This window comes from Macaca thibetana, chromosome 1 (genome assembly GCF_024542745.1).
Source record: "Macaca thibetana thibetana isolate TM-01 chromosome 1, ASM2454274v1, whole genome shotgun sequence".
Classification (NCBI taxonomy): domain Eukaryota; kingdom Metazoa; phylum Chordata; class Mammalia; order Primates; family Cercopithecidae; genus Macaca; species Macaca thibetana.
In genome coordinates, this window is record NC_065578.1 from 21,888,746 (window position 1) to 21,913,433 (window position 24,688).

At 40.8% G+C, this 24,688-nt stretch overlaps 1 protein-coding gene across 2 annotated transcripts in view; it reads left to right on the forward strand.

Moving 5' to 3' along the window:
• Positions 1-3,387: 3,387 nt before the first annotated feature.
• Positions 3,388-24,688, forward strand: part of KDM1A (lysine demethylase 1A) — a 65,595-nt gene continuing 44,294 nt past the window's right edge. For both annotated transcript variants that reach the window (XM_050790646.1, XM_050790655.1), the window contains exons 1-2: positions 3,388-3,876; positions 15,075-15,240. In XM_050790646.1, the coding sequence (XP_050646603.1) occupies positions 3,526-3,876; positions 15,075-15,240 (517 nt within the window). In that variant the 5' untranslated portion in view covers positions 3,388-3,525. The remainder of the gene's footprint in view (positions 3,877-15,074; positions 15,241-24,688) is intronic.

Genomic DNA, 24,688 nt, shown 5'->3' on the forward strand with positions numbered 1-24,688 from the left:
TTGGTCAGGCTGGTCTCGAACTCGTGACCTCAAATGATCCGCCCACTTCAGCCTCCCAAAGTGCTGGGATTACAGGTGTGAGTCCCCGTGCCCAGTGGAGACATTAGCTTTTAAAAAATGCTAGCCGGGCACGGTGGCTCACGCCTGTAGTCCCAGCACTTTGGGAGGCCGAGGCGGGTAGATCGCCTGAGACCAGCCTGGCCAACATGGAAACCCCGTCTCTACCAAAAATACAAAAATTAGCCAGGTGTGGTTTGCAGGCACCTGTCATCTCAGCTACTTGGGAGGCTGAGGCAGGAGAATTGCTGGAACCCGGGAGGCGGAGGTTGCAGTGAGCCAAGATCGCGCCACTGCACTTCAGCCTGGGCAACCACAGTAAGACTCCTTCTCAAAAAAAAAAAAAAAAAAAAAAGCATACACTGCTACAGTAATTCCACTTTGGATTTTCTCAAAGAATTGAAAGCAGAGTCTTGAAGAGATATTTGTATACCAATGTTCACAGCAGCATTATTCACAATAGCCAAAATGTGGAAGCAACAAAAGTGTCCATCCATAGATGAATGGATAATAAAATGTTATATATGCACAACATTACCAGCCTTTAAAAGGAAGGAAATTCTAACATGTTACAACATAGATGAACCTTGAGGACATTAAGCTAAGTGAAATAGTCACAAAAAAAAACAAATACCATATGATTCCACTTATATGAGCTATCTACAGTAGTCAAATTCATAGAGGCAAAAAGTAGAATGGTGGCTGTCAGGGGCTAGAAGGAGGGGCAAATGTAGTCATTGTTTAATGTGTACAGAGTTTCGCAAGATGAAAAGAGTTCTGGAGATTGTTTATGCAACAATGTGAATGCATCTAACACTATTAAACAGTATACTCAAAATGGTTAGGATTGTAAATTTTATGTTATGTGTATTTGATCACAATAAAAACATCTGAAATGAATTAGTTATTTCTGGGGAAAAAAACGGGTAAGTGCCACCACATCCGGCTAATTTTTGTATTTTTAGTGGAGACGGGGTTTCACCATGTTGGCCAGGCTGGTCTCGAATTCCTGACCTCGGGTGATCCACCCGCCTTGGCCTCCCAAAATGCTGGGATTACAGGCATGAGCCACTGCACTCGGCCAGGAATTCTTTTTTTTTTTTTTTTGAGATGGAGTCTCGCTCTGTCGCCCAGGCTGGAGTGCAGTGGCCCGATCTCGGCTCACTGCAAGCTCCGCCTCCAGGGTTCACGCCATTCTCCTGCCTCAGTCTCTGAGTAGCTGGGACTACAGGCGCCCGCCACCTCGCCTGGCTAATTTTTTTTGTACTTTTAGTAGAGACGGGGTTTCACCGTGTTAGCCAAGATGGTCTCGATTTCCTGACCTCGTGATCTGCCCACCTCGGTCTCCCAAAGTGCTGGGATTACAGGCATGAGCCACCGCGCCCGGCCAACATTATGTATTATATTTTTACGGTGAAAGATAATTTAGCTCCCGAGCAGCACCTCCCCCAACAACCTCCCTACTTCCCTAAATCCTTAAAACCTTCTCATCTTTCTCTCCACAAACTTTCTTTTTTCTCCATTCTCTTAATGTAATTCTATCACTTAGGTTAAAACAATATTCACTGCTCGGCCGGGCGCGGTGCCTCACACCTATAATCCCTGCACTTTGGGAGGCCGAGGTCGGAGGATCACTTGAGGTCAGGAGTTGGAGACATACCTAGCCAACATGGCGGAACCCCGTTTCTACTAAAAATACAAAAATTAGCCAGGCATGGTGGCACGCGCCTGTAATCCCAGCTACTGGGGAGGCTGAGGCAGGAGAATCGCTTGAACTCGGGAGGCAGAGGTTGCATTGAGCTAAGATTGCACCCCTGCACTCCAGCCTGGGCAACAGAGCAAGACTGTCTCAAAAAAAAAAAAAAAAAAAAAAAAAAAAAAAAAAAGAAAAGAAAAGAAAGAAAGAAAAGAAACAAAAGAAAAGAAAAAATAAATAAAAACAATATTAACTGCTTATGTTTTTATGGTCATATTAATACAGTTCACAGCTGAGCCATATGTTGTACTATGATTATATTTTTCTTTCTTTTTCTTTTCTTTTTTTTTAGAGACGCAGTCTCACTATGTTGCTCAGGCTGGACTTGAACTCCGAGGCTCAAGTGATTCTCCCACCTCAGTCTCCCAAGCAGCTGGTACTACAAGTGCATGCCACCCCACTCGGATACATTTTCTTTCTTACATAGCTTTTACTTTTTTCCTTTCTACATTTGATTGCCTTTTTGTCTGTTTGCCTAGTTTTTTAGAAAAACAACTTTACTTAAGTACAGTTACATAAAATATACCTATTTTACATGGAGAGTTCATAGAGTTTTGACAAATATATACACCTCTGTAAACGTCATCCCAATCAGGATATAAAACATTTCCATCACCCCCAGCAAGTTCTTTCTTGTTCTTTTGCAGTCAGACCCCGACCCCCATCTCAGGCAAGGGCTGACTGGAATCTATTACTAGAGATTAGTTTTACCAGTTCTTGAACTTCATGTAAACGGAATAACTTTTTGACAATTTCACTTTGAAGAGACAGACTACTAAAAAGACAATCGTTTGTGTAGTAAGTACAAACATGCTAAAAGTAGACAAGACCTGTTCCAGTTTTGGGTCGGCACGGGATTCCTCGAAAAATTAAAAGAATAAACCACTACTATCATTATTAGAAAGAATTAACCTGGAATAGAAAGAGGTGTTATGCCGGAGGGGATGGGGGACATGGGGGATGAGGGACATGGGGGATGGGAGAAGCGCAAGACATGGGGTGCGAATGGGGTTGGGGTCCAGACAGAAGGAAAAGCATGAACAAAGGCTTGGAGACAAGAACAATTCTGTGTGGACTCAAACCTGGATTTCCTAACTTGTCTCCATTTTACTACTATCGAAACTGCTACGCTCTCCAAGTTTTTTGCCCAGTCCAAGCAGAGCAATTATGAATAAGAAAGACGCTCTACCAACATATTTCAGTGTTTTTCCCCATTAGACTGTAAGTTCTTTGAAAGCTAGAACTTCATAATGTAACCCTTGTTACGTAGTGGGCAAGCATTAATAAATACTGGTAGAACTGACGAATAATTGGGTGAGTGAATGAACGAACGAACGCATGCAAACCCGCAAGTCCCTGGAGGAAATGGTCACCTTCGGAGGTTTAGTCTGGCCCAGAAGCCCTAACACCACGGACGGTGCCAGGTCCCACGCCAAACGCCGGGGAGACGCTCTAGGCAAGCTACACGGTCTTTGCTGCGGCGCCGCTCTAGCCGCGAGAACGCCACTCTATGGCTGCGGGGGAGGGGCGGGGTTCGTGGGCGTCTCCGGCCCTTTTTGTCCCGGCGCTGCGGGAGCGCGCTTAGCGCGTGCGTACGCGACGGCGGTTGGCGGCGCGCGGGCAGCGTGAAGCGAGGCGAGGCGAGGCGGGTCGGACCCACGGAGCGACAGACCGAGCGGCCCCTACGGCCGTCGGCGGCCCGGCGGCCCGAGATGTTGTCTGGGAAGAAGGCGGCAGCCGCGGCGGCGGCGGCTGCAGCGGCGGCAGCCGGGACGGAGGCTGGCCCCGGGACAGCGGGCGGCTCTGAGAATGGGTCTGAGGTGGCCGCGCAACCCGCGGGCCTGTCGGGCCCAGCCGAGGTCGGGCCGGGGGCGGCCGGGGAGCGCACACCCCGCAAGAAAGAGCCTCCGCGGGCCTCGCCCCCCGGGGGCCTGGCCGAACCGCCAGGGTCCGCAGGGCCTCAGGCCGGGCCCACCGTCGTGCCTGGGTCTGCGACCCCCATGGAAACTGGAATAGCAGAGACTCCGGAGGGGCGTCGGACCAGCCGGCGCAAGCGGGCGAAGGTAAGGGTGGACCCCTCCCTTAAACGGCACCGCCGGGTGCCGAGCTTCCCCGAGGCTGCTCCGCCCTCCCCCACCGCCGCCGGGTCTTGGGCCCTGCGACCACTCAGACCTCCCTCTGTATCGCTGCCCACGCCACGTCCCCTCTAGCTGGACGGGTGGGGTGAGAAAGGAAAAGTCTTTGCCGGTGTTGACTGCGGTCTTTGTGCTGGGTCCCGAGCGACGTGGGAAGGGTCATCGATGATTGCTGGGAGGGGTATTTTATTCCTTAGGTCTTTCTTGCACACCTTTTCATTTTCTTGACTGGAAGATGGCTCCCTGATGTGGGGTTACGGTTGGCGTTCTTGGAGGCATCACTGTTTGTCCACAGATAGGTCTGGAAGCTGTTCGGCGATATTGATGGCGTTTCAGCTGGGTGCACTAGGAGGCTGTAGGTTGATGCTAAAGAAATCGCCTTAGCTGGGGAGGTGGAAAAGAAAGGGTCGTTTTTGTTTCTGTTTTTGTTTGAGCAAAACCCTGCTGTGTGGTAGGAGTTCCAGTCTTTTTTGTTTTTCTTCTTTTTAAAAATCCTCTCAGCGATCTTTTGGCGTAGAATTTTGCAGATGAGGAAGCTGCTGATTGAGAGAACAAATAACAGTCAAAATGCAAATATATGGGAAGGAGAAGATTTGACTCTACACAGTGTATACAGAGACTGCCTCACATCTCTGTGTCCTAGATGCCGTATTCAGCGTGTCACCAACATTACTTTTTTTTTTTTTTTTTTTTGCTGAATACCAACGGGCAAGTATTGCTAGCCCTATTTTAGGAATGAGTGAACCGAGGCACACAATTTAAGCAACTTGCCTAAAGTCACAAAGCTAAGTAAGTGATGGAACTGGAATATAATTCCCACATTCATGTTGTTACAGGGTATCATCAGCCCTTGAAACAAAGGACCACATGGGACACTGTGTGCAGGGCACTGGGGCAATATTAGGGCACAGACTTTAGACTTGGGCCTTTTCTGGAGATTTAATGGTCTAGTTGGAAAAAACAACCTGGATATATATGTGCGTATAATCAACATTTGAATAAAAGTTTGCAAATTATATAATTTATGCTTGAAAAAATTGTCTACATAATTTTTAAGTGTGAATACCAAGTCAGTGTGTATGGGGAGCTTCTTGAGATGAGTATTACCCAGTCTGAGAGCCCTCATATTTATCTCCCTACTTGAGCCAACTCTCTGAAGTATAACCAGTGCTGGGTAAAAGACCGTTTTGCAGGCAAGACTTTCTGGAGCTTTTAACCAAAGCATGGGTTAGGAAAGCATAGAGGTTGGTGACACCAGCCCTCAGAAATGAAATAAAGGACAGAAGTCAAGAGTGTTATTTTATTATTTCAATAGACAGGTGACCAGAAGCCATGTATAAGATGTTTTTAAAAACAGATTTATTGGCCGGGCACAGTGGCTCACTCCTGTAATCCCTGCACTTTGGGAGGCTGAGGTCGGTGGATCACCTGAGGTCAGGAGTTCGAGACCATCCTGTCCAACGTGATGAAATCCCCGACTCTACTAAAAATACAAAAAATTAGGCGGACGTGGTGGCGGGCGCCTGTAATCCCAGCTACTCAGGAGGCTGAGTTAGGAGAATTGCTTGAATCCAGGAGGTGGAGGTTGCAATGAGCCTAGATCATGCCACTGCACTTCAGCCTGGGCAACAAGAGCGAAATTCTGTCTAAAAACAAACAAAAAGCAGGCTTATTGGGATAATGCATGTATAATAATATTCACCATTTTAAAATGTACGATTCAGTGGTTTTTAGCATATTTACAAGATTGTACAGCCAACACCACAAGTGATTTTAGAACCTTTTCATCATCCCCAAAGACACTTGTATCGTTAGCAGTCACTCCCCATTCCTCCCTACCCCCAGTCCCTGGCAACCACTGATCTACTCTTTGTCTATGGATTTGTCTATTCTGGACATTTTATATAAAATATTACAATGTGTGGCCTTTTGTATTTGGCTTTAGCATGTTTTCAGGATTCATTCACGTTGTAGTGCTTCCATTCAGTACTTGATAACTGTTTATGGCTGAATAATATTCTACTGTATGGATATACCAAATTTTGTTTATCCATTCATCATTGGATGAACACTTGGGTTTGTTTCTATGTCTTGGCTATTTTGCATAATGCTGCTATGAACATTAATATACAGTTTGTTGTATGAATATATTTTCAGTTCTCTTGGGTGTGGGCCCAGGAGTAGAATTGCTTGGTTTTATGTTAATTCTAGGTTTAACTTTTGAGGTACAACCAAACAGTTTCCCATAGCAGCTGCACCATTTTACATTCCCGTTATTAAATATATGAGGGTACCAGTTTCTCCAATATTATTATTCTTTTTTTTTTTTTTAATTTTTTGAGATGAAGTTTCACTCTTGTTGCCCAGGCTGGAGTGCAATGGCGCGATCTGGGCTCACTGCAACCTCCGCCTCCGAGGTTCAAGCGATTCTCCTGCCTCAGCCTCCCAAGTAGCTGGGATTACAGGCATGTGCCACCATGCCCGGCTAACTTTGTATTGTATTTTTAGTAGAGATGGGATTTCTCCATGTTGGTCAGGCTGGTCTCGAACTCCTGACCTCAGGTAATCTGCCCACCTCAGCCTCCCAAAGTGCTGGGATTACAGGCGTGAGTCACTGCGCATGGCCTTTTTTTTTTTTTTTTTTTTTTTTCTCCTGAGACAGTCTCTGTCACCCAGGCTGGAGTGCAGTGGTATGATCTTGGCTTACTACAGCCTCCTCCTGGGTCAAGTGATTCTCCTGCCTTAGCCAGCCAAGTAACTGGGATTACAGGCGCCTGCCACCACCCCTGGCCAATGTTTGTATATTTAGTAGAGAAGGGATTTCACCATGTTGGCCAGGATGGTCTTGAACTCCTGACCTCAAGCAATGCACCCACATCTGCCTCCCAAAGTGCTGGGATTACAGGCGGAGCCACCTCGCCCACCCTCCATATCGTTCTTGACATTTAATATTGTTTGTCTTTTGCTATAACCATCCTAGTGGGGGTAAAGTGATATCTCATTGTGGTTTTGATATGCATTTCCCTAATGACTAATGATGTTGGGCATCTTTTCATGTGTTTATTGGCCATTTTAATATTTATGTTGAAATGACTATTCAAATCCTTGGCTCGTTTTTAAAAATTGAGTTGTCTTCATCATTTTCTTCTAAGAGTTCTTTACATATTCTGGTTAGAGAAATTTTTGATTTTGATGAGACCCAATTTATTTTTTCTTTTGTTCCCTTTACTTCTGGTGTTACATCTAATAAACCATTGCCTTATCCAATGTCGTTAGGATTTACTCCTGTGTTTTCTTCTAAGAGTTTTATAGTTTTAGCTCTTGCATTTATGTTGATGAAAATCTTTTTTTTTTTTTTTTTTTTTTGAGACGGAGTCTCGCTCTGTCGCCCGGGCTGGAGTGCAGTGGCCAGATCTCAGCTCAGTGCAAGCTCCGCCTCCCGGGTCCACACCATTCTCCTGCCTTAGCCTCCCGAATAGCTGGGACTATAGGCGCCCACCACCTCGCCCAGCTAGTTTTTTGTATTTTTTTTTTTTAGTGGAGACGGGGTTTTACCATGTTAGCCAGGATGGTCTCGATCTCCTGACCTCGTGATCTGCCCGTCTCGGCCTCCCAAAGTGCTGGGATTACAGGCTTGAGCCACTGCGCCCGGCCAGATGAAAATCTGTTCTCAGTTAACTTTTGTATATGGTGTGAGGTAGAGGTTCAGCTTCATTATTTTGCAGCTTGTCCCAGCACAGTTTTTTGAAGACTGTTCTTTCCCTCAACATATAGTTAGCACCCTCGCTGATTGATTATAAATGTAAGAGTTTATCTCTGGACTCTCAACTCTATTCCATTGATCTATTACATATTTCCATCCATTCCAGTACCACACTATCCTGATTATTTTAGTTTCATAATACATTTTGAAATTAGGAAGTGTTCCTCAACTTTGTTCTTCTTTTGCAAGATTATTTTGGCCGTTCTGGATCCTTTGCATTTCCATATGAATTTTAGGATGAGCTTGTCAGTTTCTGCAAAAAGGGCTGCTGGGATTCTGGTTGTGACTGTGTTGAATCTGCAGATTGATAAGTTTGGGGCACACTGTAAGATTTTACTGTTATATTTTAAGCGCTCTCCTACAAGAAAGATTTTTTTTCTTAGCTAACTGATTAATTTTTTGGAGACAGGGTCTCCTTCTGTCACCCATGCTGGAGTAGTACAGTCACGCAATCATAGCTCACTGCAGCCTCAACCTCCCAGGCTCAAGTGATCCTCTTACCTCAGCCTCCTGAGTAGCTGGGACTACAGTTGTGCACAACCACACCTGGCTAATTTTTTACTTTTTGTAGAAATGGCTTCTTTCTATGTTGCCCCAGCTGGTCTCGAACTTCTGGGCTCAATCATTCCTCCTGCCTCAGGCTCCCAAAGGGCTGAGATTACAGACATGAGCCACCTCACCCAACCAAGATTTTTTTCTTTGTAATTCTCCTGTGTTTATTTTAACTCATCTTGCTTATCCTGTTTTGTATCCCCTATTGTAATTAGCTCTTAAACTTTCAGAAAAAAAATTAGTTACGTGTTTGTTTGGAACAGCAACTAGGAAGCTTAGCAACTAGCCGCTCTTGGGATCCAGAGGAAACAGACTTTAGAGGATAGTATATCCATTTAAGGAATGAAAAGCAAGCTGAGGCCAGTATAGACAGGCCGTGCTTCAGTAATTCTTCAGTGTATGCAGGGAAAAAAGTGTATATATTTCATGACTTGGGAGCTTATCCAGTTTTGGGAACTGTGCTTTAACAGAATTATATCATTACATAATTAAAATTATGTTTAGGGTATTGGAAGGAGTTCATGTAATTGAGTGTCCCTGAAGCTCCAGTTTCATTAGTTTCAGAATAAATTCACTTTTGAGTATGTGTATGCTAAAATTATGGCAGAATATTTAAGGTTTGAAATTGGTAAATTGGGCTGGAACTTCAGGAACACCATACTCCTTTAGAAATGGTGGCCTTGAGCTAGGCCATGAAATGGCAGAATTTAGAAAAGTGTTCTGGAAAAGGGTGGACTTTTTGAAGTTTAAGTATTTCATCTTCCTCTGATTCATTTTCCTCATGTAAATAAGCCCTACCTTGTAAAGTTTAGATATAATATAAACAAAATGCTTATTGCGGTGTTTGGCATATAATTAGTAGGTGACCAGTAATTAAGGTGCTACCAGTGGAGAAAAGGAAGTGGTTTGAGAAGCATCAGGGAATCCAGGACAACTGAATGTTGAGAACAGTGGTCATATGAATTTAATTAGAAACAGGAATTGTCTAGGAACAAAATAGATTGAAGGGACCAGTAGTGTTGGGGTTGTAGAGTTGTGTCCATGTTGTAGTGAGCATTAGATTCATGCTATCCGGTATGGTAGCCCTTAGCCACATGTGGCTATTAAGTTTAAATTGAAATTAAAAATAGTTTCTTCAGTCACACTAGCTACATTATAAGTGCTCAGTATAGCACATGTTGAAGCCACAGAATTGGAAGCACAGATAGAGGAGTTTCCATTATGACAAAAAAGTTCATCAGACAGCCCTGAACTAGATTATGAAGTGCAGACCATAAGTACTGTGAGACTTCAGAGAAGATAAAAGATTTTTTTTTTTTTTTTTTTTTTTTTTTGAGATGAAGTCTCACTCTTTTCCCCCAGGCTGGAGTGCAATGGTGTGATCTCGGCTCACTGCAACCTCCGCCTCCCGGTTCAAGCGATTCTCCTGCCTCGGCCCCCAGAGTAGCTGGAATTACAGGTGCCTGCCACCACGCCTGGCTAATTTTTGTATTTTCAGCAGAAACGGGGGTTTCACCATGTTGGCCAGGCTGGTCTAGAACTCCTGACTTCAGGTGATCCACCTGCCTTGGCCTCCCAAAGTGCTGGGATTACAGGCATGAGCCACTGCGCCTGGCAGATATAGTTTTAAAATTTACAATAATTAAGAAAATCTTCAGAGGAGGTGGACCTTGAGTATATGGTGTTGGATTAACAGAAAAAGATGGAAGTAGCTTTAGGGAGCTTAGAGGTTGGTAGAACAGCATTGAGGACTTTTTTACTAGTGTGTTAGTGATTAGAATTAAGTTTGAATTCAGGGCAGTCATGGTGTTTCATGCCTGTAATCCCAGCACTTTAGGAGGGCAAGGTGGGCAGATCGATTGAGCCCAAGAGTTTGATACCAGCCTTGGCAACATGGCGAAACTCTGTTTATACAAAATTACAAAAATTAGCCAGGTGTGGTGGCATGCGCCTGTATTCCTAGCTACTCAGGAGGCTGAGGCAGGAGAATCACTTGAGCCTGGGAGGCAGAGGTTGCAGTGAGCTGAGATCATGCCACTGCTTTCCAGCCTTGGTGACAGTGAGACCCTGTCTTATAAAAATAAAAATAAAAAAGGCAGTGTGAATAGTCAAGGCCAGAGAGTTTATATGCTGGTTTGAAAATTTTGATGTTCATCTGTTAAGCTATTAGAAAATATCACATAATGGGAAAATTAACCTGGCAGTTGTGCCCTAGATAAAAGTGAGAAAGGTTTTTTAAAAATTTTTAATTATTGTGGTACGTAGTAGGTATATATATTTATGGGATACATGAGATGTTTTGATATAGGAATGCAGTGTGAAAGGAGAAAATTTTGTGGTCTTTGTGGGTTTGTTTTTTTTTTTAAGACAGTGTCTCACTTTGTCACCCAGGCTGGAGTGCAGTGGCCCAATCATGGCTCACTGCAGCCTTGACCTTCCAGGTTCAAGTGGTCCTCCTGCCTCAGCCCCCACAAGCGGCTGGAACTACAGATGTGCACCACCACCCACAGCTAATTTTTGTAGAGATAGAGTCTCGCTATGTCGCCCAGGCTCGTCTCGAATTCCTGAGATCAAGTGATCTGCTCACCTCGACCTCCCAAAGTGCTAGGATTACAGGTGTGAGCCACCATGCCCAGCCCAAGAAAGATTTCTTTATAAAGACTGATGCTTTAAGGAGATTGAGGAGTGAATGAATCATTGTAATAAGGGTAGGGAGGAGAAGGAAGAGACTAAAGATTTAAATTCGAGAGTCATCAGTGTGAAAGTAAGAATAATTACCCTACTCACTCATAGTCTCCCTGTTGGGACATCTTTATGTCCGTGGTTGTAAGTAGTTGTAGAGTCTCTGAAGTCTTTGGGGTTTTTACTTAGGGATGAGAGATGCCTAATCCTTTAGGTTCAAAGTACCCATTCCTTTTCTCAGGGGAATAGTTTTTATTAAAGTTTGTATGATTCTTTCCGATGGTTTTAAAACTTTGCTTAAATGGTCACTTCTTGGCTCCGGGCAATTTAAAAATTATCTAAAAAAAAAAAAAAAGCTTTATTAAATGAGGAAAGCCTTTTTTACAAAATAAAATTTTAAGCAAAAAATCCCAAAATAAAACACACTACTATTAAGTAGTATTGAGAAGTTAAAATTTATAACATTTATTTTAGTTGTCAGTCTATGAGAAAATGAGGCTACTGGTGAAGCCAAATTTGAGATTGGAAATTAAGCATGATAGTCTTGTTTTAGCCTTAGAATCCATTCTTTTCTTTTCTTTTCTTTTTTGAGACAGAGTCTCGCTCTGTCACCCAGGTTGGAGTGCAGTGGCCGGATCTCAGCTCATTGCAAGCTCCACCTCCCGGGTTCACGCCATTCTCCTGCCTCAGCCTCCCAAGTAGCTGGGACTACAGGCGCCCGCCACCACACCCGGCTAATTTTTTTTGTATTTTAGTAGAGACGGGGTTTCACCGTGTTAGCCAGGATGGTCTCGATCTCCTGACCTCGTGATCCACCCGTCTCGGCCTCCCAAAGTGCTGGGATTACAGGCTTGAGCCACCGCGCCCGGCCAGAATCCATTCTTTTCACCCAGCAACTAGACAACCAGGGAAGAATCCAATTTTGTTTCTGTATTTTGCTTTGTTTATGAAGTATTGTGGCAGTCTAGTACTGATTTGACAAGTTGTGCAAAAGAGAGGAGGTTGGTTTTGTTTGCTTTCTTTTTTTTTTTTTTTTTTTTTTTTTTTTTTTTTTGAGACAGGGTCTCGACTCTGTCACACAGACTGGAGTGCCGTGTTTAGATCATAGCTCACTGTAGCCTTGACCCCCTGGGTTCAAGTGATCCACCTCAGCCTCCTTAGTAGCTGGAACTGCAGGTGCACGCCACCACACCAGGCTAAGTTTTTTTAGTTTTTTATAAACACAGGGTTTCCCTGTGTTGTCTAGGCTGGTGTAGAAGTGGGCTCAAATGATCCTCCTCCTTCTTCCTTCCAAAGTACTGGGGTTACAGGCTTGAGCCACTGCTCCCAGCTTTTTTTTTTTTTTTTTTTTTTTTAAGCTTGCTTTGTCATCTCAGGATGCTCTCAGTTGAACAGAGATGGCAGAAGAAACTTCATTCTTAAGTCTACCCCAAGTTAAGTTACCCGAGCAGCACAAGTTAATGTGTTGGTGGTCTCTAAAGGATTAAGATTTGTTTTAACACATGAGTGTGTATTTAATACATTTAAAAATTAAAATTCTAAATCTTGAAGAATCCTAGGGTTCTGTGAAACAGTTTTGTTTTTAATAATACCATCAGATATTATTGCTTCTACCTGTACGTATTTTTCTAATCTCTTTTGTTCCTAAAGACTAAGAACCCTTTCTAGACCAGCCTTTTCCAAGTGTTTTCCTTGTTAATTATTTCTTTGTCAAGACACTGGATTAAACAATATTGAAAAGATTGTTTTTGATGCAAAACTTAGCAGTACCTTTATTTTTTATTTTTTTGAGACAGGGTCTGTGTCTGTCACTCAGGCTGGAGCACAGTGGTGCGATCACAGATTGCACCCCTTGGCCTCCTGGGCTTAAGCAGTCCTCCTGCCTTGGCATCTGCCGCCCCCGCCTCCCAAAGTGCTGGGATTACAGGTGTGAGCCACCACACCCAGCCTTCTCCTTTAATGTGAATTGTGACTCTCCTAGAGGGGACCTGTAAAGATTGCAGTTTCCCAGACTTGATATTGGATCCTTTACTCCTTCAAAGGATATAGTATCTAGTGGAACATCCTTTGGGAAAAACTGAACTACAATAGAAAGGATTTTGTATTAGTCTTTGTTTTTGTCTCAAAATTTGCACATTGTCCAGTTCCATATTAGGTACTTGTTAAGTCATTATTGAGTAGATAAGATTGATGGGCAGAGGATCAAAGGACTGAATCTTTGGGGAAGGGAAGAGTCAAGCACTATTGAGGGGTAAAAGGAAAAGAAAACTGCATATTATAAAAGTTTATGGCCTATTCTGACTTCTCTCCCTCTTTGAAACTTTTTTTTTCTCCTTGCTGCTTTTTCATCCATTGTCCTGAGACCTATTTCCACAGTTTATCTCAGTCAGTTAGGATAAAGTTTAGTATAATATCATCTACATTTCTGGAGTCTTATTGCAGAGACCCTGTATGAGATGGTCATCTGATCAGGATCATTTACTTGGAACCAGATTTTCAGCTTTTTAGGGGCAGGGACACACTCAGTCATAATTGTTTTCTCCATTGTACCATGTGCTCAGTGTTCAGTATTTGAGTAGGTGAATACAATTATTCATATATTAAATAAGATTCTTAGAGCATGGGTCAGAACTAGTCAGTTCATTATTCTTAATTTTTGTTTCCGTTTTCTAACCCAATCCCTATTTTCAGTAAAACTCTTGTACTTCCAGCAGCCATTCCCCCTCCCCCAAATCTTGTGGTCCTATCATTTTAAAAAAAGAGCAAAAAGATAGTATAAAAACAGCTGACCATCCAAAGCTATATCAAAGATGTTTAGCAAGTTAAAATGTATTACATTCACTGTAATCCACAGGACTATTAATCTTGGAAATGTAAAACATTAGATACGTGTGGAAACCACATTGTCTTTGCTTTTTTTCCATGTCTAATAAATTATCTTTTCATGGAATTAATAATAATTAGAATCTTTTAATTGATTCCATAATAATTATCTTTTAATTGATTCCATAATAATTAGCTGTAGTTTCTTTTATTAGGAAGTCACAATGATGATTTGAGAATGTTCCAATGTTGAAAACTATTTGTAATACCATATTACACATTTTGGCTAACCAATCCATAATAATCTTTCCTGTCTTACGCTCTGTTACCCTCAGTGACACATTCACTAAAACTGCTTCCTCTTTTTGCTAATGACATACCTCCCTTTCCTTTATAGCCGGTGTGAATTAGTAGTAAGACCTGTATCCTCCATTTCCACGTCACTTACTCCTTAATTTATTTTATTTTATTTTATTTTTTGAGATAGAGTCTCACGCCCAGGCTGCAGTGCAGTGGTTTGATCTCGGCTCACTGTAACCTCCACCTCCTGGGTTCAAGCGATTCTCCTGCCTCAGCCTCCCAAGTAGCTGGGATTACAGGTGCCTGCCACCACACCCAGCTAATTTTTGTATTTTTAGTAGAGAAGGGTTTCACCATGTTGGCTAGGTTGGTCTCGAACTCCTGACCTTAGGTGATCTGCCTGCCGCAGCCCCCCAAAGTGCTGGGATTACAGGCGTGAGCCACTGCACCTGGCCTCTCCTAAGTGAATTTTTTAAGCAAATGCACCTTTTCATAGTTTCAGTTTGACTGTTGTTATTTTCTACTCCATGCCCTCCATTTGGTTTTTGGAATTGTTTTGCTATTTTCCGTTGGAATAGTAGTTAGAAGCACAGGCTTGGCATTAGACAGACTTGATATTCTAGTTAACTATATTTTTGTCTGGAAATTCCGGTATGTGAGCATGATATTTTTTGGAAATTTTGTTGGAAATTCCAGTATGTGAGCATGATACATACAATTAAAAATTTTTTTTGAGAAGTTGTTGAGAGCCTTAGGGTCAATGATTTGAATGTCAGTGCTATGATGTAAAAGTTGCAGATTAGTTTGAACCTGAACTGACACAAGATTGTTTCATGAAGGTTTTGTTTTTAATAACTACCTATTATAAGCTGGCTTGTTCCTTGTTGTACACTTACTTCCCTTAAAATGTGAAGTTAACAATTCACATTGATTGATGGTTCCAAATAGAGTCCCTGATTTTAAATGTTCACTGCATTTAGCTTTCCCTGGTATGATCTCCATATAGGTAGAGTACAGAGAGATGGATGAAAGCTTGGCCAACCTCTCAGAAGATGAGTATTATTCAGAAGAAGAGAGAAATGCCAAAGCAGAGAAGGAAAAGAAACTTCCCCCACCACCCCCTCAAGCCCCACCTGAGGAAGAAAATGAAAGTGAGCCTGAAGAACCATCGGGTGAGTTGTAGTGTCCAACGACAGTTCTGTTTTATCTTAGAAATAAGAATTAATGGATTTATTTCTATTCTACAATATTATTTATGTCAATAAACTCTGATATTGGGGCTCCTGCCATGTGTGTCTTTGTGTGTGTGTATACATATACAGGTATATGTGTGTATGTATACACATAGATACATACGTAGTGGTACTGATACTCTTTTTGTGTGTCTGTACATATACAGGAGGAAGGTAAAGGGTGGGAATGGAAGGACAGTGGCAATATAAGGTGGTTGGAAAATAGGAGAAAATAAATGATTAGAGAAGACATACAGAAAGCTACATCCAAAGCACCAGACCCGTCAATGACAGCTCTGATTCAGAAATTGTTCTAGCTAAATGATGTGTTTACCACGTAGTTAGATACTTGATGATAAAACTTTCATGGTGTGGATTGGTTTTGAGAAGTGCCTTTTCCTGGTGAACAAATATAAAAATATATTCTAGGCCAGAAAAATCTAGAAAGATTATGGGAGTCTATAGTTTTGGTTTCAGAGCTTCAAACAGCTCTAAAGAATTCTCACTAACACACCCTCAATGCTGAGTACTAGCTTTCTGAGGATGGCTGGACCAGTCAGGGATACATGCCTTTCTGTTTTGGGGAGCCCAAGCAAAAGCAGTATTTTAATGAATTTTTGTATCTCGTGCCCTTAATGACATTTTATTTACTCTGTTTGACTTTGAATTTTTACTAAGTTCCTCCTCTTGAAATAAGTTTTATATTTCGAATAGCTTCAGACCCACACATCTCTCTGGTTCTTTTAGTCCTGTACCTTTTAAAAACAAAATGGTGGTTTCAGACCCCATCTGCTGTGTCTTGCGTGACTTTCATGGGTACCCAGATTAAGACATACTTCATTTAAGATGTTTTATCTTTTGTTTTAGCCTCTTTTTTTTAAGGGTTTTCTCCCCTATGGTGTTACTGTGAATTACCAGAAGTACTGATGCTTCACTTGAGGGCATTACCAGTCAAGTGTTACTTAGGTTTGGAGCTTATCAAAGTCTGGCTAAAACTTAAAAATCAAATTTATAATTTATAGGACTGTAATAAAGTGTACTAAAGGAATACAGTTTGAGAACATTCAGAAAAAAGATAGATTAGATTCTGGTTTTAGTTCATTCAAAAGTCAGGGGTTTTCTAAGAAGAGTGGTTTTCCTAAAACTTTCTTAAAATGATTTATTGGGCAACTCCTTGTTTGAAGGTTTCTAGTTTCAGTAGTATATTACCTTTGGGGCTAATGTCCCCCGGGCAAGTGTAGCTGCCTTTTTACTTTACACCTTCTCTCATTTTTCATTTTTCTTCTTCCTCTTTCTAGTCTTACACATTTATCTCTCTTCTTTCTGTTCTTACCTCCAACCTTTCCCTTCACCCTGTGCTTTTTTCTTCTGTGTTCTTTTTGGTTCTTACATTTCTTCTACCTTTGCTGTAGACCTGCTAATGAGATACTTGGGGATAACCCTTTTAATGTCTGTGGTAGCTCAAGAGTGGACTGACTTTTTAGTTCAAGGGCTCTAAGTATTACGCATTGATGATCTGATATCTCAGATGCTGCCTCACCTTTTTTGTGTGGTTGTGTCTCCAGTAAATAATTGATTTACCATAGGTTCCAAGTTGATAAGCATTTCTTTGAAAATTTTAAACCATGTCTTGGTGTTGCTGTTTGCTTTTTTCTGAAAGCGTTTTTTGTTTGTTTGTTTGTTTTTAATTTCATAAATGTCAGGTATTGTTCCCACAAAAAGTAAATGTCTTAACAAAAGGATTTAGGATTTAGGAGCTGTCTTTATTGTGTTGTAGTTAATTATAATGCAGTGGTTTAGTTTAAGTTATCTTTGTTTTTGGGGGGAAGTTGAAATTTTAAGTTGAGGATGTCTTCAGTGCTTAGAGATGTGATAACAGCCAAAACTTGCTAATATATTGTTTGTGGTTATGAAAATAGTGATTTTTCCTTTAAAACAACTTAATGATTTTGAAAATTTCTGGAGTGAATTAGGGATGTACTTTCCCTAGAAAAAGTGTCAACTTATTAGCCTAAACTGCTTATGTAGTTTAGCAATAGATTGGGTCCTGATGGTGAATCATAAAATGTTATCAGGTAAGTTAAATATTTGGACACTGTCCAGGGTTTCTAAGTCTTTTGTCTTATCATCTTTTGCAAAAGTTTTTAGTCAAAAATTGAATGGAAGCATTGCTATATGACTATATTAAAAGCTTGAGAGAAGATGTAGGTTTGTTTCATTTTTATTTTTTTGGAGACAGAGTCTCGCTCTGTCACCCAGACTGGAGTGCATTGGCATGATCTCGGCTCACTGCAACCTCCGCCTCCCGGGTTTAAGTGATTCTCCTGCCTCAGCCCCCTGAGTAGCTGGAATTATGGACGTGCGCTACCACGCCCGGCTAAGTTTTGCATTTTTAGTAGAGACAGGGTTTCACCATGTTGGCCCGCCTCGGTCTCCCAAAGTGCTGGGATTACTGACATGAGCCACCATGCCGGGCCTGTGGGTTTGCTTCTTTACCAAACCGTTTCTTGTTCTCAGTTTTTTTTATAAGGCAATCACTAGGAATTAACTTATTCTGTCAAAAATTATAGGTAAGGGCCAGGCTCAGTGGCTCCCAGCACTTGGAGAGGCTGAGGCGCGTGGATCACCTGAGGTCAGGGGTTCGAGACCAGCCTGGCCAACATAGTGAAACTCTGTCTCCACTAAAAATATAAAAATTAGCCAGGTGTGGTGGTGCGTGCCTGTAATCCCAGCTACTTGGGAGGCTGAGGCAGGAGAATTGCTTGAACCCAGGAGGCAGAGGTGGCAGTGATCTGAGATAGTGCCACTGCACTCCAGTCTTTGTGAGAGCAAGACTCCGCCTCAAAAAAAAATCCAAAAAACAAAACAAAAAAGTAATATTTGCATACATTTCATTCTTACCAACTTTTAAATTTGTTTAGAAATTTTTGCTTTGCTTTCTGCAGTGTGTTAATCTTAACAGGAAGAAAATACTTTGTTAATTATGAAAGCACAAGGTGTCCTGAAGTCAGTGGGTCAAATTGACTGAATAAGGTTCCTCTGGGAGAGTACTGAGAGGAAGCCAGAAAGATGGGAGCCATATTGTGAATAGCCTTGGTTGACTAAGCCAGGCTAAGGAATTTGAGCATTAGGAGTGTCAGCGGTAGCCCTGAGGTTTTTTGAGCAAGGGAGGTTACTCTGAAATATGTTTTTGGAAAGACCAGTCTCATGCTAAGGGTGAACTAAGGGAGTAAAGAAGCTGAGATTGGAGAGATAATTTAGACTATTGGTCAGTGGAAAAATGTTCTTAATATCAAAGTTGAATTTTTATGGAAAGAAAAAGTTTGGGTGTTTTTGTTGGTCTGATTGAACTTATTTAATTGGAAGGAAGTTGTCTCTGTTGACCTAAATATTGTTTTTAGATTTGTCAATTTTTGACCATAACTTAATGTGGCATTGTAGTCCTATGGTAGTCAAAATGGGTAAAAAATGGATTTTTCATACCAAATATTACTGTTTATATTTAAAAACTACCTCATTTTGTTTTCCTAAACATTTCCATACATTTTTATATTTACTGTACTTTTGCATATATTTGTTTTAACACATGATGGTTTTACTTGGTTTCCTAGTACCTTTTCTGTGAAGATGGAAGTTTTTCTAGGTCATGCCAACTAAACTTGAACAGGTTGTCTTTGGAATTGAGTGTGTTTGGTTACTAGCAGTGTCACGTAATAGTGGAGAGTTTATAAAATAGAATCAAATCTCCTTCAGTGGGACTTCATTGATTTAGAATAATAGTCCCCTGGTAAAGTACCTTTTATTTTTTGGAGAAATGCCTTTTTCCTGTCTTTGCTCAGATTGTTACCCTGTGTACATTACATTATTTTCCTCAGTGAGTTTCATATTCCTGTATTAACTGATTCTCCAACACTTGGCTTTTTTATTTTCATATGGAAACATGATTCAATTTTTTTTTCCCTCCGCTGCCTTTCAGCAGTTAGAATTTACCAGAAAAATCTTACTAGTTAGTTCCTGGATTTAAATTTTGTATCGGGTAACTTTTCACTAGAGAACTCAAGATACATTCTGAGTTAGAAGTAACTTAGTTATACATAGCCTGAGACTTTCATGGAAACTTATTCTAAAATAAATAAAAGGAAATTTGAAATGGGTTATTAAGATGCCTTTCTCAAGCCTTCTTCAAGTTAATGGATTTCTCAGTAGAGACATCAGAAGTGTGCTTGTGTCTGTGTGTATATGCATGTGAGTGTGTATATCATTTTTCTAGGCTCTGTGATGTCCTAATACTTAAGACTCTAATGAAGCTCAGAGGCTTCCATTAAGTTATTGGTTAAGTCTTCAAATAGATTTTGTTAGATGTGATTGGTCAACAAGTCTGTATTATAATTTATTTTATGAATGACCATGGGAAGAATCACTTTATCTTCTTGTTTATATTCTTATTTGTACCAGAGGAAGCCCTCTTCTCTATTATATGTGGTAATTTTAAAAGTTTGTAGGTATGTGTTTTTAAAGACATGTAGGCTGGCCGGGCGCGGTGGCTCAAGCCTGTAATCCCAGCACTTTGGGAGGCCGAGACGGGCGGATCACAAGGTCAGGAGATCGAGACCATCCTGGCTAACACGGCGAAACCCCGTCTCTACTAAAAAAAACACAAGAAATTAGCCGGGCGAGGTGGCGGCGCCTGTGGTCCCAGCTACTCGGGAGGCTGAGGCAGGAGAATGGCGGGAACCCGGGAGGCGGAGCTTGCAGTGAGCTGAGATCTGGCCACTGCACTCCAGCCTGGGCGACAGAGCGAGACTCCCTCTCAAAAAATAAAAATAAAAAAATAAAAAAATAAAGACATGTAGGCTGTTTTTGTTTGTTTGTTTGTTTGTTTGTTTTGAGACGGAGTTTCCCTCTTGTTTCCTAGGCTGGAGTGCAATGGCGCGATCTCAGCTCACCACAACCTCCACCTGCCTGGTTCAAGCAATTCTGGCTTAGCCTCCCGAGTAGCTGGGGTTACAGGCATGCACCACCATGCCCAGCTAATTTTGTATTTTTAGTGGAGATGAGGTTTCTCCATGTTGGCCAGGCTGGTCTCGAACTCCTGACCTCAGGTGATCCACCTGCCTCAGCCTCCAAAGTGCTGGGGTTACAGGTGTGAGCCACCACACCCAGTTTGGCTGTTAAATTAACAAAAATCATTTATGTGAGATAAAGGTATGGTAAACAATTTTGTGTGGTTTTAATAAATTTGGGGGCTTGTTCACATAATAATCATACTGTAGGTTGAAAGTATTTTTAAAATTTACCTAAAAGGTGATGTTAACCTGAATTAGTAAAAATACTAAATTACAGAAAATACACAATTTATGGGTAGAAGAATTTAAAGATTCAATGAAATTTGATCACAAATGCTGTTATAATGAAAATTTCATATAACAAAAGATTGAGGACCAAAAATTTGATGAATTATTTAGTAGAGCAAGTATTAAAAGGTGGTATCTTTTAGACTATTCTATAGAACTTGGCATAATAGAATTTGACCAGAGAAGAGTTGAAGATTAATTTTCTTACTTTAAAAGAAAAAAAATAAACGATACTAATATTTTCACCTTATATTAGTATAGTTCTTTGTTTGTAAGGTACTCTGATCTCTTCCTGTGAGACAGTCATACTGAGTGCAGTCAGTACAGCCGTGGGTGGTGGTTGCCAAGCACTGGGTTTGGCAGCATGAATAGTAATGGCCAGAGTTCAGGTGAACCACTTTGTTTTTTTTAAAATCATGCTGTAACTATTCTCAAGTGGCTAATCTCAGGCTTTTCTCTCTGATTTCTCTCTCCATGCCTACAAATGGAACCAGAGAGAAGGACTAGCTTTCAGGTTTAGTGAGAATTAACTCAGATTACCACCACAGGGAAGATGATAGGATTCTATTACATCCCCAAGCCCAGCAGGAGACCCTGTTTTATAGGTTTACCAGAAGTGACTAGGGAGTTCATTCCTGACAGAGTTGTCTGTGTTGTCATTTTGACATGCTAGTATAAAATAAATGCCCGAAATCATTTGAGTTCTCATTATATGAAGTATGATGCATACATTCAGAAAATAGGCATAGGGTTAGTTCTTTTGCCACCCTCTCCCTGCCTCCCTGCCTTTTTTGAATAACAACATCATTTCAGTGATCTATGCTCCAAAATTTACTGGAGTGCTAAGGAAAAAAAGTGACAGACTGAAAAAGTAATTCAACAGAATTCTTACGTTCTTATATTTTGAGGCACTATGAATAGATCAAGATAAATATGCTATACAACACATGGTCCCCACTCTCAGATAATTTATAGCCTAGTATGAGACACAAATGTAGACATAAATGCATAATGGAAAGCAAAATACTCAAGTGTGATATCAATATAAAAATTCTAGAGGCATATAGAGGTAGGAAGGGTGAAGAGTAGAGAATTGGTAGTATGGAGGGCAAATTTTTAAAAAAATAAATGAGGCATTTTCTACAAAAATTAAGATTTCCCCCAAATGTGGTAGTTCCTCATTGACTTTATTCTACATATATTATTGTACAATGATAATTATTTTGTCGCAGTCACAGTGCTGGATTATAAGGGTTCAAAGAGAAAGACTACATCCTCCTGCAAATAATTTGTTGTCCAGTGGCTGGGTGTTGTGGTGCATTCCTGTAATCCCAGCACTTAGGAAGGCCAAAGCATGTGGATCAACTGAGGCCAGGAGCTCGAGACCAGCCCAGCCAACATGGTGAAACCCCGTCTCTACTTAAAAAAAATTTTTAAAAATACAAAAATTGGCTGGGAGTGGTGACACATGTCTGTAATCTCAGCTACTCAGGAGGCTGAGGCACTAGAATCGCTTAATCCTGAGAGGCAGAGGTTGCAGTGAGCCGGGATTGTACCACTGCACTCCAGCCTGGGTGATAGAGTGAGACCCTGTCTCAAAAAAAAAAAAAAAAAAAAATTTGCAGTTCAGTTTACGGTTACAGATGTTAATAAGTAGCTACAATGAAGAAACTACAATAGAAATATATAGAAAGTATGGTGAGAACTCAGAAGTTATTTTTTAATTGATAAATAAGATTGTATTTATTATGTACAGCATGAAGTTTTGAAGTATAAATACATTGCAGAATGACCAAATTTAGCTGATAAACATGCGTTACCCCACATGGTTATCATTTTTGTGGTGAGAGCACTTACCCACTTTCTTGACGTTTTTCAAGAATACAATGTATTGTGATTAATTATAGTCACCATGTTGTACAATAGATCTCTCAGAAGCTGTTTTTAAATAATGTTTCTCCCTAAAATTGGGTTTTGAAATTTTGTGTTAAACATGAAAGGATGAAGCAGTTTTAGATCCTTGATTTTTAACTGTTTACTACTTTTGGCTGATAAAGAACCCTTGAATCAGATGCTACAAGTTTATGTTTGGTCTTTGAGAGATTGACCTGCTTTTCTTAATGATGTCATTTCATTGGTTATTTTGTTGTACTTTTTATTAAGGCAAAATAGTAATTTGTTTAGCTGATCACCTTTATTTTTATAATTTATTTGAATTCTTTTTGTTGCCATCATTTATTGGGTCTGATCATGTTGTAATAGGAGAACAAGATACTTTTTGAGGATTTTCTCATCTACAAAATGAGACTTGTTATGAGAATCAAATGAGAAAATGTGAAATCCACCTTTATGTATAAACATCTTGTGTTTATTAAACAGAGTTAATTGAACCAAGAATAGGGTGGATTGGTCTTTCATTTAGAAAAAAATTCAGGGCAGCTTTAGACCAGACAGACACACATACTATCTTACTTTGGGAAAGTGTTGGTGGTAGGCCATTTACAGTAATGAGTCACTTATGAAATAGATAACTTTTTAAGCATCTGGAACTGTACGCGTGCACGCGTGCGCGCGTGTGTGTGTGTAACTCAAATCTTGATATTTTATGTTAAATCATGAGAATGACAGATGACTTTGGGACTTTCTAACAGTTTTTTTTCTTTCCTCAAGAGAATAATATAATTGAAATTCTTGCATCGGCTGTCGAGTTATAAGAAACGTTTTGTAAGCTTTGTTATTAACCAGACACACCTTAAGCTTGGTAGTTGGACAACGTAACATCTGAAATGTAAGCTTTCTCTGGAACATTTTGAAAAGTGAACACAAACCAAGACTGCAGCAAAATAAGGATCAGGAAAATTTCTACTATGGAATGTGGAGGGAAATAATATGTGAAAAAGTAAATTCTTTCCTTTGGCTTCTAAAGCTTTGCATTTCTCCCTAGCTTGTAGGGCCTTTTACTCTCTTTTGATGGGATCCTTGCTACTACTACCCAGCGGAAGTCTTCAAGCACAAATCTGTGGTGGTATTGTTCTTTCACCAGTTCAGTGGAAGTTCCAGGCAAGCTCCTACTTCAAGCAAAACAATTTTTCTTTTTTTCTAAACCTTAAGAAGGCTGTTTTAGTTCAATATTTTAAATGATACTGTAACCCAGGGATTGCTATTCTAGTTGAAACTCATAATTTCATTTTGAATGCTGCTCAGGCTGATCTTGAACTCCTTGTCTCAAGTGATCCTCCTGACTTGGTCTCTCCCGAAGCACTGGGATTACAGGTGTGAGCCACTGTTAATTCCTCTTTGGAACTGTGACTTTCCTTATCTTCATGAGATTAATCATGCATTTATGACTGCTTCAAATTCTCTGAGCCTATTATTACCTCCATGCTATCTTAAAGTCTTTTAGCTACGTTCTTACTTCTGAGTTCTATTCTTTAGTTTCCAGCCATCTTTAGAACATTTCCACTTAATTGTATTAGCCGGTTTCCCAAATTTCCCATTTTGTTAGTAGCATTACTAGTCTTCTGAACTTAAAACCCTAGAGTCATCCTGAAAGTTCTTTATCCCTTTTACCAAGTCTGTTGTAAAGTCATACATCTTACTGTGCACAGTCTTTCTCATTTGTTAGGCCTTACCCGTTTTTACTGTCACCTTTTTCTAGTGAATTTCAACTTGTATGTAAATTATTTCAATAGCTTTTCAATTGGATCTCCTTTATCTGGGTTTTCCCTCTAATCCATCTCGTACAAGGTGGCCAGATTAGTTTAACTAAAATAGCATTTGTTGTGCTGTCTTTGTGCCAAAGATCACACAGTTTTCCTCCATTACTACTAAAATCACATTCAGGTTTGGGTACTGGAAAGGGCTTGTTTTACCAATCCACTTGATCTCCCACTGCTTTTTCAGACCATCTCCTTCTGTAAGTAGGTACTGTGCAGTCCTCTGCACATACCATGTCTGTGCTTTTCTCTTTATCTTTGTAAATGATCTGGACCATAGTGGTGGTTTCACTGCCTCGTAGTCTATCCAGATCTCTT